Raw genomic sequence first — 16,401 nt, 5'->3', positions numbered from 1 at the left:
AGCCAGTTTCCCTGGTCACTCCATTCCCCCCTCCAACCTCCTCTACCCCTTCCAGCACCCCACTCCCTTCACCTGTCCAAAGCACACAATCTGACACGCAGTCAAGCACCTCAACACACAAAAAGTACACTTCTAAACACAAGCACCACACCTCCCACCACAAGCATTCACACAGCTAACATATACATGCACACACAGCAACATCCACTTCCCCTAGTGTGCCCACCTCTTCCGCCTCCCTGTCTGTCCCCTCTACATGCACTCCCCCAAGCACTGCACCTTCAGTCACTGTTGCTGAGCCTATTCCTGCACTCACCACAATAGCAGACATCCATACATGCACCCCAGACACCACACCTGCACTCACCACAACTACTGTAGTTGACACATGCAGCACACTCACCAGACTTGCAGACAACCACACAACATACATCCACACTGGCAGTCTCTCTTCTCCCACTGTGTCCACCCCCCTCCTCCAACAATACACAAATGCACCAAGACATCCACCCATCACACATCCACCACACCTCAGCATCCTGTCTAGTCACCTGCTCCCACCACACGCACCCCTACAAAACTTACGTCCACACCCTCTGCCTCCACTCCCACGCCCTCCTCCAGGCCCAAACCAATTGCTCCCCAAAAAGTTTTCCTCTCCTGTGCTGGCCTCTTCCAACCCACTGGCCCATCCCTTCTTGTCCCTAAGCGCACCTCCTTGCCCTTTCCACTTCTTCCACTTCACAGCCCGCCCCTGTCTGCCCTTCACATTCCTGTGCCCCTTCCCCAGAGAGGAAGAAGCACCGTGCAGAGCCAATTCTGTCTGGCTCCACCCGGTCAAAGCACACACCCCCACCTTCCAAAGCCAAACCCAAATCCCCTCCACTTTCCAAGCGCAAGTCCAAGCCTGACCCCCCGTTGCAAATCCCCACCCCCTCCGCCCCCTGCCCCTATTCCCTGAGGTGCCTGGATGCCCCATAGTTGCCCCATTAGGTGGAGTACCATGCACTTTTGGGAGTCAGTTTGGTGCCATTGTAGCCCAAACACGTCTGGCACTATTTATGTGTGGCCTGTGTTTTGGCGGCACACTCTTGAACCCTGGTCTCTCGTTTTATTGTTTGTGGGTGTGGGGCATTTGTATGTACTATGTTCAGGTTGGATTTGCCTTGTGTCGGGTAAGTACCTCTTGCTGTGGGGAGTATGGGTTGTGCTGCTGTGAAGGGTTGTGGGAGCGTTGCAGGGTGGGTGGAGTGGGTGGGTAGGTAACTGTGCCCTTTCTTCCCTTGTTTTATAGGTTGCGGTACTTACCATCGCCGTCTTCGTCGGCGGTCTCGGTCGTGGAGGTATATGGCAAGGAGCAAGGCTGGCCTGATCTGCAGCTCTCCGTCCATGTCTGCTTCAGCGCGTTGTGTGGGCCTCCGGTGGGTGTTTCCTTATATTAGGTTTGTTTCCGCTTGGCTTTGCGTGGCGGTGGATCCCGCCCCGGAACTGACAGCGGTCTAGAGGTTCATTATTTGATGGCCAGGTTGGGCCTTTCTGTCGGCCTATGGGTGGGCTCTGCCGTCGTCATCGGCACTCCTCTACTGGCGGTGGGTGGTTTTCAGGATGCCTGTGTTTCAGTTGGTTCTTTATTTGGTGGTCCGGACCGCTTCCCTGTTGGCGGTTTTTACCGCCATCGCCGGCGGCGCGGTTTGGACTGCCGTGTTCACAAGCAAGGACCCTCAAACTAGTCAGGGTAAAAGAGAATCACCCTCAGCTAACCCCTCCTTATCCCCTTAGTAGCTTGGCACGAGCAGTAGGCTTAACTTCAGAGTGCTAGGTGTAAAGTATTTGTACCAACACACACAGTAACTTAATGAAAACACTACAAAATGACACAACACCGGTGTAGAAAAATAGAGAATATTTATCTAAACAAAAGAAAACTAAAACAACAAAAGTCCACAGTACACAAGTCAAGTTATCACTAAAAATGCAAAAAAGCGTCTTTGTTTAATTTTAAATACAGACTAACACTGTCAGCGTGAAAATGTACCTTGGGTGCGCAAAAATAACCCTGTACAGGCGAGTATGCGTCATAAAAGGCTTGCTATGCGTGTATTTCACTCACGAGCGAGACCATGCGTCGTTCCTCCTTTAGTCGTGTCGGTGTGTGTCGTTTCTTTTCTCCACAGGAAAGAGATGTGTCGATCCGGTCAGCACTCTCGGGTCCGGGCAGGCCTTGCGTTGATTTTACACGCCCAGCGGTGTTTGCGTCGGAAATCCAGCAGTACGATGATCCGAAAACCACACAGCACAGGTTGCAATCTCACCAGCCTCCGTCAGCGATGCTGTGTGTCGTTTCCCCAGCCCTGGGCGTCAATCTTCGGGTCACGTTGCAGGCGAGCGTCGATTTTCAGCCGCGAAGCGGGCGGCGCACCGATTTTTCAGCAGTAGATCGGAGTTGTGTCGATCTTTTCCCCGCACAACGTCCTGTGCATGGATTTCTTACTTTTGGGCTGCCAGGTTCTCCTTTCAGGGTCCCAGGAACTGGATGGGCATCACTTGGCAGAGTAGGAGTCTCTCCCGAGACCCCAGGTGCTGGCAGAGAGAAGTCTTTGCTGTCCCTGAGACTTCAAATAATAGGAGGCAAGCTTTAAATCAAGCCCTTGGAGATCTTCACAAGAAGGAAGGCAGCACAAATTCCAGTCTTTGTCCTCTAGCACAGGCTCTTGGATTCCCTGTCCGAGGCAGCGGAAGGGAACACACCATGGTAAGTTGAGGCTTAGACTACTTAGCTCTCAGGGGTTGGCTAAGGAAATTAGGGTAGCCTGATGCAGGGATATGGCAGCAGGCAACTGTCCTATTTACAGTAACTGCTCTGCTGGGTTTGGACCAGGTTCCCAGCAGGACGTCAGTAAGTGCCTCATTAAAGGGAAAAGTGGTTCAGAAGTGGAAACTCCAGGTTGAAGCACTTCTGTCACAAGGTTAGTCTTGACAGCCACTGAGGGCAGTTTGAGGTCAAGGATCTCTGAAGCCCTACACACCACTCCTGCATAAGAAGGGCCTCTGCAAACCTAGGCACTGCCATTGCATAGGAATCTCCCTCCTCTTTAGCCACAGTAAAGGGGAGAGAGCAAGCCAGATTCTGGAGATGTGACCAGTCCACCGGCTTCTCCTAGTTCCTCAATCAAGTCCAATGATTACTCTAGCTAGTACTCTAGAGGGTCCAGTGACCCCTCCCATTCCTCTCCCTTGCCTGGCTGCTGGAAATAATGCTCAGGCAACGATCTGGTCCCCATGGGTGCCGTTGGCACCAGCATAGGCGTAGTGTGATGTAGTTACAGCGCAGATTGTTAGAATCACAATGGGGCTGAGGCCACCGGTGGGCACAGGCAGCATAGTGTGCAGGCAGAGCATCAGCAACAGAGAAGGTTTCATGAGGACGACCGGCGCCGATCCCGATCTGGATTCAGATCCAAGAGACCGTAGGTGTGGAACCTGAAGGGGCCTCCTCTGACCCCGTGGAGTGCGAAGGCGCTCCGGGGGGGGTGGCCCGGTTGAATACGTTGCACATGGCTCCATGGAAGTCTTTTATTTGAGCAGGGTTCGCTCAGGCTCCAGAAAATGGAGGGAGGAGCGGAGTCAGACCTGGCATCGATTCCGCAGTCCGTGTTTGGAATGCAGATCTTCCAAACTCGTCACAACGGACAAGGTGCAGTCAAAGTCCACTTAGAATTCTTCTTGTGCTTCTTCCACCAGTGCAGTGACCACCGTGAGTGGGAGGAAGAGAACTTGGTGTCCCAGAAGTGGTCCCGCAACCTTCACTTCGACCTGGACCGTGATCTCTGAGGAGTCGGGCTGATTGGCGTCGACTGCCGGGCCGCAAGGAGCTTCAGGGACCCCTCCTCCAAAACCTAAGGCACCATGGCCAGTCAGTCCATGCATGACTTCCAATCATGGTTGCGCTTGAGACAGACTTCCAAACATGGTCGCGCTTGAGACACCATAAGCAGACAAGGTGAGAGTCCGTAACCGACACAGCGCGGAGATGGGTGCCATACAGCTTGAATCCTACTTTTTGGATGACATCCTCAGTACTTTCAAACATACTTTGACAAAATGCCGAAAAAAGCCTGTCAAAAAACGTCAGCAATGTAGCTCTTTCTGGATCTGCGCATCCGACGCCAATGACTCAGATGCCATGCGGAATCAAAAGGAGACATCTGCAGGGGTACTTCACAAACAAACGTTTCCAGATCCAGTCTGACTCAAAAGGAAATTCGAAGGTAAGGATTCTGCAGCTAAAAGATGTATATTGATAGATGTAAAGGAATATTAGTAATTACGAATGCAAAACAACGATCCGATAATATGCACAAAGGTAGGGGAAATTCAGTTCAACATTCAAAGTAATGAATAAAAAATACACCGTAAATTAAACCTACTGATAAACGAGGAAGTGAAAATCATCTCAATTCATACATAAGAGAAACTTCAATATTGTTTAGTGGGGTATATTTAAAATTTGTTAGGGGAGAGATTTAGATTTGCAGATTAATGGGATTAAGTTACAAAGAATTTGCCAGTTTTGAAGCTGCTTTAGTGCATGCCCCTAATTGCTTGTTTCACAGAACTCCCAGATATATGTGGAGATAGGTTTCAGAATTTACTTGCGTAAAGGTATGTCATTCACATACAATACTGCTGCGTTCCAGTTCTACTCTACCCTGAGTTGAGAAGTGCCTGCATTGCAGATAATTTGTCAATTCCGCAATGGAAAAGTATAAAAACGTTTTAACCATTCCCTTGTTTCTTTTCACAGAAATGTATTTTCTATCTCCTCTCACTAGTGTGAAAAGGTGAAATACGGATGCTTGCACTTTCCCCTCCCCACAGTTACTACAGTACTTACATATAGATCATTGAGTTGAATATTTGGCAATGCAGTGTAGGAAAGGCTTGGCGAATGATTGTAGAGATGTAGTAACAGAATATCTTTTTCAGAATATCATATAGCAGAAATATCTCCTACAAAGCAGGTAATAATACAAAATTGGAAAAAATTACCCAAGAGGTTGATATTTGTGCAACCAATAGGATACAATATCTATGTCAGGCAATATTTCTGTAAAACATAATGGCTGAGAACATCTGCACATACCCACAAATGTTTTACTTTTTGGGCTTGCACTGCATTGTCCTAATAACGCCAGTAACACTGCACTGAAAATGCAAAACAAATCTGCAATGCTAGTTGCCATCTACGAGTATATCTGCAGGCACAGGAGAATCTGTACATGTGCATATGGCACATTTACATACTAAAATGCAGAAATGCCACATTAAACCACTTGTTGGTGTTTCATGTACATTTTCAGACACTGTCTATATGTAAACCTAGCTGTACATGAAATACAAGTTTGGAAATTAGGCCCTAACTTCCTAACTCAAAAAGCATGTCACAATAACATTGAACTACACTTAATGCATACTTGAGGCATGAATTGTGCATTATTAACTTTAGAATTAGGATTATGCATAGTCTTTTGCAATAATCTAAGTATTGAGTTCTATTGAACACTGTGTCGTTTCCGCACCAGATTGTTTGCTTGGGGCTTCTTCTTGGTGTTCACATGTTTGAAGTCCTGGTCTAGGGTGCGTTAGGGACTCTCTAGTTGGATAGTTGCTTTTGGACAAAACCTGACCAGGTTTACTTAAGTGTACCTATTATGCTCATTAAACAGCATATGTATGTGTTGCACATACTTTCAGTATGTGTTAACCTAGTTAATGTTCACAATGTTTTTTGGCCAATCACAAGTCACAGAAAAAAAACATTTTAAATAAGAGGCCAAAGCTCTGATGTCCCAAAGAGTAACAAGCAGCTAAACTTCAGTCAGACAAATGCATGAAACAAGGCCAGAGAAAATGAAGACGGGGGGCAGTACAACATTTTGTTGGAGAAATTATGTCACAGGTTTATAAGGTAATGGTTTAACTTATAGGCGATTTGAAGGCTGATGGTGAAACGACTAGCTTGATTAACAAACAAGCGCCAGGACTACATAGCTAGTGACACGGGATATCACCAGCTTCAAAAGAGATTACGTGGCATTGGGTGACCAAAGTCCAGGAGAACACATCTCTTACACAAGGGGGAGTCATCACTGTCCACCTCCTAGCTGCTCAGACATGCAACAACCATTTCAATCAACACAGGCACCATCGCAATCAACAGAGATTCTTGACCAATGATTCAAGTTGTATTGTCACAAAGTCCCAGGTATTGGCACTTTTTCAGTTGATTTCAAGTACTAAAGCTGCCGCACGATAACCCCACCTGCAGTACATAAGATAACTGTACACACAGTAACAATATCAGCTCATTAACACACCAGAAAGAGATTGCAAATTCACCAAATCCTCACTAAGGGTGAGTAGTAAAGTGCGTTATGCTAGCACGACAAAGTGGAAGGTCACAGGTGGGAACTGGAAAAATACCTCCTAACCCCCACACCAGAAGTGACCTCACTGTAAGGAGGAGTGAGGAGGGACCGAATCAGCCAGTTTCCTGTGCCCTGTGATCCTTTGAAAGCACAGCCAGGTAAAAGGGTCGGAGAGGGTTATTTGCATGGTAATGCAACACTATGCTGGGAACCACCTACGTCACACTGCGTGAGACACAGGAAGTACTATTGCTACTATGGGAGGCACTGGCAAAGTTATGATATCACTACTGAGACAGAAGGGTACCAATTGCTTTCCATGTCCTGGATCAACCAGACAATTCTTTACAAGAAATCATGCTTCCTGAACTGATTCTAACCTCACCAATCCCACCAACATATAAGCTTTCACTCCTTTACCCAAAGCAGCACTAGCTGAAGGGAAATAAATTATTGTAGTCAGTAGACCCTGTGCTTTTCGGCTGTGGCTACTAAGAAGAGAAACTTAGGGGCAGATTTAAGAGCCCCTGGCGCCACCTTATCGCTGCCATAGCGTAATTTCTTTTTACGCTAAGGCAGAGCTAAAGTGGCATTTTCTCTGCACTGTATTTACAAAGTTGCGCAGTGCATGCATTGCACCACTCTGTAACCCCTTGTGCCACATTATGCCTGCGCCAGGCATAATGTATGCAAGGGATGGCATTCCCCAGTTATGGGAGCTGTGAAAATGGTGGAAGGAAATCTCAGAGATTTCCTTGTGCCATTTTTTTCGGCACTTTTAATGTCTGCGCAGAGCAATCGCTAAAAGGGGCGTCCATTATTTGTAATGGGACCCTATGCACTCAGCAGGAGAAGTGCCAACATTTTGGTGCTACTCCTGCATGAGTACATCAGTAGCATTAAAAAAGGTGACGCTATGGCCCCCTACCCAGCGCCATGATGTGCCGTATGTTAAATATGGCGCACAAATGGTGGCAGTAGGGAGGGCACTAAGGGGCACAGTGAAAGTAGAGCTTCACTAGGTGCAGAGCCACTTTTCTTATATCCGCCCCTTAGTACTTAAACTAGGGCTATTTTTGTATACGTCAGGCTTTGGTTAAGGTTATCTGTCTAAAATAATTAGAAGTACATTTTGATTAAAAAATTGACAGCTACTGCATTTTACAGTTTTAACCCACCAGGCACCAACACGTAAAAAACACAAGGAATAGAGGTACTTTTGGAAGAATGGGGTATACGACATAGAAGTGGTGTAGACACAGGTAGCACCAGGGCTGTGTAGTATATGGCAAAACAAATGGCCAACCAGTTGTGCTGTTTGTTTTCTCCCTTTTGGGAGTGTGGGCTAAAGTACATCAAAAAAGCATTTCAATTAGATCTTCACTCTTATCTGATCACTGACACCAACCAGGTGACGTCCGGAGGATTTTTATATAAAATGCCACTCCGCCAAGGGATGCAAAACAGGGTAGCATTGTTGGCGCGCATTTGGTGAAGGGTTTTTGTCATGGATTTGTTAAGTCAAGAGCCTCTTATATTTGCTGCAACTGATTGAATATTGATGTGTTTAGACTCTTACTAAATCCCTGAATGTTGACTTCTGTTTACGGTTAAGAAGACTCTGCCCTGTCCGATTCGTTCTTCTTAAGGAAACGGTACAAAAGGTGACTTTTTGATGCCACTGCTGCTAGATATTGTAGGATTGTGTCTGCCGGTTCATAAACACCAATGAAAAAATGTGTTCCACAGGTTAATATTAAACACAAAAGAGCACAATAGTCAGTGATTTAATTTGCTCACCATTCAGCATAAAGAGTAGGGTTGTTCAGAATGGTGGCTACAATCCGCGCTCCAAGGGCAGGTGGACTTCCCCATGCCCCTCTTACAAGCTTCTCCAGCTGTGATCGACTGCTTAGCAGGGTTTTATTTTGCTTTGTTATGATAATAAGGTTGCCAACTCTATCATCTGCAATAAATTACAAAGAACATGGTTAGTGTATATGAGGGGTGATGTTCGGGTCATTGTAATTTGGAAACCATATGACAGGAATTCGGTAGTCTACAATGTGTGTGCCCTGAGGCTTTCAGTGAGTATCAAACTACGAAGAAAAAGTGCACGTGTGAGGGGCATATATGTGGGACTCATTTCATACCAAACAAAGGGTTGTCAGGTCAATACTCTGATATATGTGCTTTGCCACTAGGTCAAGCACATAGGTGCCAAATAAGAAGCAAGGTTTAAATATTTAAACGGAGCTCAGCTATTCTCGGATAGAACATCTGTGGCCCCTCATAAGTTGATTCAAGCGGGAGGCAGAGTTGAGAAACGCACTGCACGCACAACTTAATCACAACAGCAGAGAGGCATACGTTTCAGTGCTTTAGGCTGCACCAACATGATCAGGTCGATTCAGACAATCCAAAAAAACAGCACCTAAAACGCGGTGCTATGGCAGACTCAATACCAGGTGAAATGATTCATACAAATAAATCAGGCTAGTCAAGGTCGAAGGACAGGTCGCAGACCTCCAGTTCTCTTTGCCGGTTAGGCCGATCAAGGCATAAGCTAGTACCAACTTCAAAGGACAACCACTGTAGGCCAAAACACAGTTTGACGTCGAGCACCACTCTTTGGAGCAGACTGCTGAAGGAGATGTCATGATGTAACTGTCCAGCAAGACCTGTACAAAAACCACATAAAATTTCTGCTAGCTCCCAAGTAGTACCAGGGGCAGGAGAAGCATCCGTGCAGCCCCACCATAGTGTGACAGACCACCAGTGATGTAATGAACAAGTTACTTACCTTTGGTAACGCTTTTTCTGGAGGATACATGAGCTACCTGTGAATTCCTCACCTAAAATTTTTTCCCCCACGGGCCAACTTAGACGGAAATTTTTCTTCTAGGTCTGCACATCGACGATGACGTCACAATTGCCCGACTCCACGCGACGCCGTATGATGTCATCCAGGCAATAAGAAGCTCTCGTCGACGTGCAGACGTCAGTTATCACCATTTTTTACGTGCCTTTGAGGCGAACAGGTGAACATTGACTTTGCAGACAAATATATTACATCAAGTAAAATTATATACCAACATTTATTGCAATAATATAAAATGATACTAATGGAAACAACACCCTCATATGGAAACAAATATATATATACAAATCCAAACATGTTTCCTTTGCAAAATCCATATATAGGAAAAAATACATATACACATCTCATCATTATATTCAAATATACAAGAAAACGGTGCTCACCCAAGGAATTTATGGTAAGACCAATCAGGCAACGGGAAGGTGGTTGGGACAGTGAGGAATCCGCAGGTAGCTGATGTATCCACCAGAAAACGCGTTACCTAAGGTAAGTAACGGATGGATACACCTACCTGTGGATTCCTCACCTAAAGAATAGAGTCCCAAAGCAGTACCACCTTCGGAGGTGGGTGCCTGAATGGTCAAACCAAGAAATCCTGCAGCACTGAGCGGGCAAAATGGCCATCCCTCCTGACCTCAGAGTCCAAACAATAATGTTTGACAAAAGTATGGAGGGACGCCCAAGTTGCCGCCTTGCAGATGTCAACCACAGGAACACCCCTAGCCAAAGCTGATGAAGCAGCCTTAGCCCTGGTGGAATGAGCTGGGAGCCCAACAGGTGGTTCTTTCTTTGCTAAGGAATAACAAAGTTTGATACAGAGAATGACCCACCTGGACAGCGTTCTCTTGTGGACTGCTCTGCCTCTCCTCTTCCCCACGTATCCAACGAAGAGTTGATCGTCTTGCCTGAACTCCCTCGTTCTGTCGACAAAGAAGCTCAATGCTCTTTGTGGATCCAACCGGTGAAGCCTCTCTTCCTCCTTGGATGGATGAGGCGGAGGGTAAAAGGGAGAGAGATTTGACTGCCTCAAATGAAAGGGTGTAACAACCTTCGGGAGGAAAGCCGTCTTGGTCCTTAACACCACTTTGTCTCTAAAAAAGGAAAGATATGGGGACTCTACACTAACAGCCTGGAGCTCACTCACTCTTCTGGCCGATGTTGTGGCCACTAGAAACACAGTCTTAAAAACTAGGAATCGTAAGGAACAAGAGTGCATCGGCTCAAATGGCGATCCCATCAGAAATGTCAATACTAAATTAAGATCCCACTGTGGCATAACAAACGGAGTAGGCGGAAACTTATTAGTGAGGCCCTTAATGAACCTCAATACCAAAGGTGACCTAAACAGAGAGGGCAGGTCTGGGAGGCACAGAAAAGACGACACTGCTGATAAATAGCCCTCAACTGTGGCAACTGCACAACCCTTCTGTGCCAAGGAAAGAGCAAATAACAACACGTCAGACAAATGAGCCTTCAAGGGATTAATTTGGTTCTCTCCACACCAACTGACGAATCTGGCCCACCTGCTTGCATAGATTGATTTGGTGGAGTGTCGCCTGGCCGATAAAATAACATCCACTACTTCCGGCGGGAGGGAAAAAGAACTCAGATTGCCCCGTTCAATCTCCAGGCATGAAGGTGCAGGCTCTGGAGGTGGGGGTGTAGAACCTGCCCCTGCGACTGCGAGAGGTCCGCCCTGTTAGGGAGACGGAGCGGAGGGCACAGAGAGAGTTGGAGAAGGTCTGAATACCACAGTCATCTTGGCCAATCCGGGGCTATTAAGATGACTTGGGCCCGGTCTTGGCGGATCTTCCTCAGAACCCGAGGAATCAAGGGTATGGGGGGGAACGCGTTAAGCAACTGACCCTTCCAGGACATATGAAATGCGTCCGCCAAAGCTCCTTGCCCGGATACTGGAGGCTGCAAAACAACTGGCAGTGCGTGTTCTCCTGAGTGGCAAACAGATCTATCTGCGGGTATCCCCACATCTGGAAGATGTAAAGAACCAGATCCGGATGAAGACGCTACTCGTGATCGATCGAGATGAGTCGACTGAGAATGTCCGCACGTACGTTCAGAACTCCGGCCAAATGATTTGCTACCAAGCAAATCTGGTCCTGAAGCCAGGACCAGAGTCGAAGAGCTTCTCTGCAGAGAAGATACGACCCCACTCCTCCCTGCTTGTTTATATACCACATCGCGGTAGTGTTGTCCGTCAGGACCTGAACGGACTGACCACGAAGGGAAGGGAGGAAGGCCTTGAGAGCCAGACGTATCGCCCGCAATTCCAACAGATTTATGTGAAACCTCTGTTCCACTGGAGACCAAAGGCCTTTGATCTCCAAGTCCCCCAGATGGGCTCCGCTCCCTAGAGTGGAAGCATCCGTTACAACTGTGGCCATTGGCGGAGGTAGCGAGAACGGCCTTCCCTGCGACAGGTTGCCGACCGCAGCCCACCATTGAAGATCCGCTGCAGTGTCTCTGGAGATCCTGTTCGAATCCTCGAGATCTCCTTTGTGTTGAAACCACTGCCTGCGGACGCACCACTGAAGAGCCCTCATGTGCCAGCGTGCATGCATGACCAGCAGAATGCAAGAAGCGAACAAACCGAGCAGAAGAAGGACCTTGAGGACTGGGACGACCGCTCCATCTTGAAACATTGGAATCAATGCCTGAATGTCCTGAATCCGCTGCGGCGGAGGAAAGGCCCGATTCAATGTTGTGTCCAGTACTGCCCCTATGAACAGGAGGCGTTGAGAGGGCTCCAGGTGAGATTTGGGCACATTCACTGAGAATCCCAGGTCGAACAACAACTGAGTTGTCGACTGCAGGTGACGCCGCAAGAGCTCCGGAGACTTGGCTTTGATCAACCAATCGTCCAGATAAGGAAATACTGCTATTCCCTTTCTTCTGAGCTCCGCTGCAACCACCGCCATCACCTTCGTAAAGACTCAAGGTGCCGAAGTAAGACCAAACGGAAGGACCGCAAACTGATAGTGCTGCGACCCCACCACAAACCGGAGATACTTCCTGTGCGACTTGAGGATCGGAATATGGAAGTACGCATCCTGCAAATTGACAGACACCATCCAATCTCCTTCGTTCAATGCCAAAAGAACCTGTGACAGGGTCAGCATCTTGAACTTTTCCTGCTTGAGGAACCAATTCAAAATCCTCAGGTCCAGTATTGGTCGTAATCGAACATCCTTTTTGGGGATCAGGAAGTACGTTGAATAGCAGCCCTGACCCCTCTCCTGCTCTGGAACCAACTCCACTGCGCCTTTCGACAAAAGGGACATCACCTCCTGTTGCAATAACAGAAGATGGTCGCCCGAACAGAAGGAGGGACGGGGAGGGAAGGGAGGAGGAAATTCCCGAAAGGGAAGAGCATACCCCTTTGTCACGATGCCGATGACCCATGAGTCTGATGTTATGGACTACCACATGGGAAGAAAGTGGGAAAGTCTTCCCCCTACCGGAGACATGTGAGCAGGGAGTGGTGGAGGACTAAGGCTGCTTTCCCTGCTGCACCCCTCCTGAGGAAGAGGCAGAGTGCTGCTGGGTGGCACCTCTAGTGCGTACTCTACCCCTGCCCCTGAAGGATCTGTAAGGTAGAGTTCCTGCAGATTGTTGTCCTGCCGCATGGAGCCTGCCACGAAAGGAGGCGCCACGACCAAAACCTCTAAATTTCCTAAAAGATCTAAAAGTAGAGGAAGTGGCTGCCTGAAGTCCCAATGACCTTGCCGTGGCTCTACTCTCTTTAAAACGTTCAAGAGCAGAATCGGCTTTTGCCCCCAAAAGTTCATCTCCGTCAAATGGCAGGTCCAGCAGAGTAGTCTGTACATCTGGGGAGAAACCTGATGAACGCAGCCAGGCCTGCCGCCTCGTCGCTATGGATGTGCCCATAGCCCTTGCCACTGAATCCAAGGTGTCCAGCCCAGATTGAATCACCTTGGTCGCCGCCGCCTGAGCGTCCGACAATAGGTTCAATACCTCCAGTGGCAAACCAGGGTGACCCTTAGCCTCATCCATAAGGGCATAAGTATAACGCCCCAAAATGCAAGTCGCATTGGTAGACTTTAATGCCATGCTGCATAAAAGAAAAGGTCTTTTTTGCTGCCTGGTCCATCTTCTTGGACTCTCTGTCCGCAGGGGCCCCGGGGAACGAACCAGGAGCTGAACGGGAGGAGCACGACGCCTGAACAACGAAACTCTCTGGAGTTGGATGCTTGGTGAGAAAGTCTGGATCACCTAGGGCCACACGATAGCGTCTCGCTACCGCCCTGTTGACGGCTGGCGAAGTCACTGGCTTCTTCCAGATGTCTTTAATGGGGTCCAAAAGAGCCTCATTGAAAGGCAAATGAGGCTCCGCCACCGCTGGATGCAGCACTTCGGTCAGGAGGTTTGTCTTCACCTCCGCAGCAGGAAGTGGAAGGTCCAAAAAGTCTGCAGCCTTCCTTACCACAGCATGAAATGAAGCAGCCTCCTCCGTATACTCACCTGGGGAAGCCAGATCCCATTCAGGGGAAGTGTCCAGGCCACTTGCTGTATCAAAGCCTTGTAGGTCTCCCCATGGCTCCATGATCTCACCTTCCTCTAAATGCTGCCTGCTATACTCCTCTTCCTCCAGGAGCCGCAAAGCCAATCTCCTGGATCGGAGTCTGGATTCGAGCCCTGGCATCGATAAGACATGGGCCGACGCCGAAGATCTTCGACGGAGCCGCTCCTCGGATCCATCCGACGCCGGACCCTACGGCACCACAGGCAACTTCACCGTCGACTGGATCTGTGGCGAATCCATTGGCGCTGGAACAGCAGATGTCATCGGCGTCACAGGCCTTCTGGGCGACGCCAAGGGCATCGGCGCCGAAGCAGCTCCAGAAGGAAGAAAGGGCATAAAGGGTGTCGGCTTGTAAGGAGCCGGAGCACCCAAGTTAAAGGCCAAAGGACCTGACGGACCTGCATGCCCTCCACCAGGCGCCCTGGTGGCGAAGATATTAAACATTGCATTTAAAAATGCAGCGGGATCCGTACCCGGCGCCAGGAAAGCCGGATAAGTCTGAGGAACCGGCACCGAAGGAGAAGCCGATGATGGACCAGGCATCTCCTGCTCCGGAGAAGCCCTCGGCTCCTGATGATGCTCGACTTCAAACACCGACTGTGGAGACGTCGGAGAAGCCGGAGTCGTCGGAGGTGGAGGCGTGACAGTCGGGCTAATCTCCCATATCGGCCGGCGCCGAGCTGACGGAGATCGGGATCGGTCCCTGCTCGATCGGCGCCGTGATTCGTGACGACGACGAGAGTCCCCATGGCGTTGATGAGTCTTCGAAGATCGCAAAGAAGACTCTCTCCGATGACGCCTCTCCTTCCTCTTCTTCGAACGGGCAAGAAACAATTTTGCCTCTCGTTCCTTAAGGGCCTTAGGATTCATGCGTTGCCATGAGCCGCATGACTCGACCTCATGGTTGGAACTAAGGCACCATAAACAATTTTCATGGGGGTCCGTGACTGACATTCAACCCCCACACTGGTTACAGGGTTTAAAACCCGATTTCCTCGGTTGAGACATAGTTACACCGAAGTGAAACTGTAGCTCCCTGTTAGCCTCTGGCACGGAAAAAAGGGAACTGACGTCTGCACGTCGACGAGGACTTCTAATTGCCTGGATGACGTCATACAGCATCGCATGGAGTCGGGCAATTGTGACATCATCGTCGACGTGCAGAGCTAGAAGAAAAATTTCAGTTGAAGCTGGCGCATGGGGGTAAATTCTTTAGGTGAGGAATCCACAGGTAGGTGTATCCACCAGTAACAATTTTACAGCTACAAAGAAGGTAAAGCAAGACATATTGATCATAGATGCTTCCGATTCCATTAAGCAGTGCCTTCTCTCAACACAAGGGACCTTAACAGTACAAGCTTCGCACAGATATGTCTTGTTAGTGCTATTGCACCACCACAATCTGACCGTTCCTTACTTTACCAAAAAGTTATTTCTCAGTGATGGAAGGCGAGAGCAGAGTATGCTTTTTCAAAAGTGCCTTGTCTAGCGTCCCCGTCGCCGCTACGTGAATACGGCTATTTAATCTTCGATGCAAGTCACGCTCGATTGATGAGCGTACCCGCATTCATCAAGCCTAAATGTTTAGGAAGTTCACAATAGACTTTGAAGGTAAGTGAGGTGTGAGAAAATAACTCTGGGCATAATGTAAGGAACTCGGGTTTGTAAACCAATGTGGGCGCTCTTTTGTACTTATTTATTAGAGGTGACTAGCGGAGTTTTGGGAGACCATTACGGCGCAGATTTGGGTGTGCGCTGGTTGAGAAACGATTTTGTTAATGGATTTACCATTTCTCTTAAAGCACGAGTCACTTATTAAGGCAAACTAACCCTCAGTGAGAGAATCATTTTAGTATCTATTTAAGTGACCATATCGATAGTTTAACTTATGGAAGGAGCGACTATGTCTATATAACTTTGGTTGGGAGGTTATATATTCTAACGTTTATGCAACTAGTTATTGTGGTGGGGGGCTCAGAGGAGACAAGGGCATGTCTTCACAGGTTGTACTTTCATGATGTTGTTCTGATATTTGGACAGATGAACTGTAACACATTATCATGGACTGTGGAAACAATGGATTGTAATTATTACATTAACGTCAATTAGAGAGATTACATTTGAAAGGATATTTCTACTATTAAGGTCAGTGGTAATGCTATTATTAGTGTTGAACACAGTGGTTTGTGCACGTGCTAGCACTCAGTTGGGACCAATAGGACTTGCATGGGTATCATTAGTCCTCTTTTTTCTTTGAGCACTTGGTCACTTCATGCACATTATTGAGAATAGAATTGTTTCACTAATATAAGGTAGTTCGACTGAATTGTTATGACTTTTTAAATGATCACCCATTATGACACCGCATGGTCATATATAGTTGTTTTAACAATGGTATTGAACTGAACTCGTCTAATTTATGTGTCATACACTATTACAGCCCTGATGAAGTCATCGGGACAATATCCCTGACGAAACACGTGTTGGCTGGCTTGATCTGAGAAATTATTCAAACGGTTATACTGGAGATC

The 16,401-nt window shown here is 47.9% G+C and overlaps 1 protein-coding gene across 1 annotated transcript in view; it reads right to left on the bottom strand.

Annotated features, from left to right (window-relative positions):
• GOT1L1 (glutamic-oxaloacetic transaminase 1 like 1) overlaps nt 1–16,401 on the bottom strand; it is a 368,573-nt gene that overhangs the window by 40,296 nt on the left and 311,876 nt on the right. The window contains exon 7 of the mRNA XM_069213449.1: nt 8,229–8,394. Within this exon, the coding sequence (XP_069069550.1) occupies nt 8,229–8,394 (166 nt within the window). The remainder of the gene's footprint in view (nt 1–8,228; nt 8,395–16,401) is intronic.

Source organism: Pleurodeles waltl, chromosome 11, assembly GCF_031143425.1.
Source record: "Pleurodeles waltl isolate 20211129_DDA chromosome 11, aPleWal1.hap1.20221129, whole genome shotgun sequence".
Taxonomy (NCBI): domain Eukaryota; kingdom Metazoa; phylum Chordata; class Amphibia; order Caudata; family Salamandridae; genus Pleurodeles; species Pleurodeles waltl.
The sequence above is the reverse complement of the archived record's forward strand: the minus strand, read 5'-3'. Positions and strand labels throughout refer to the sequence as shown.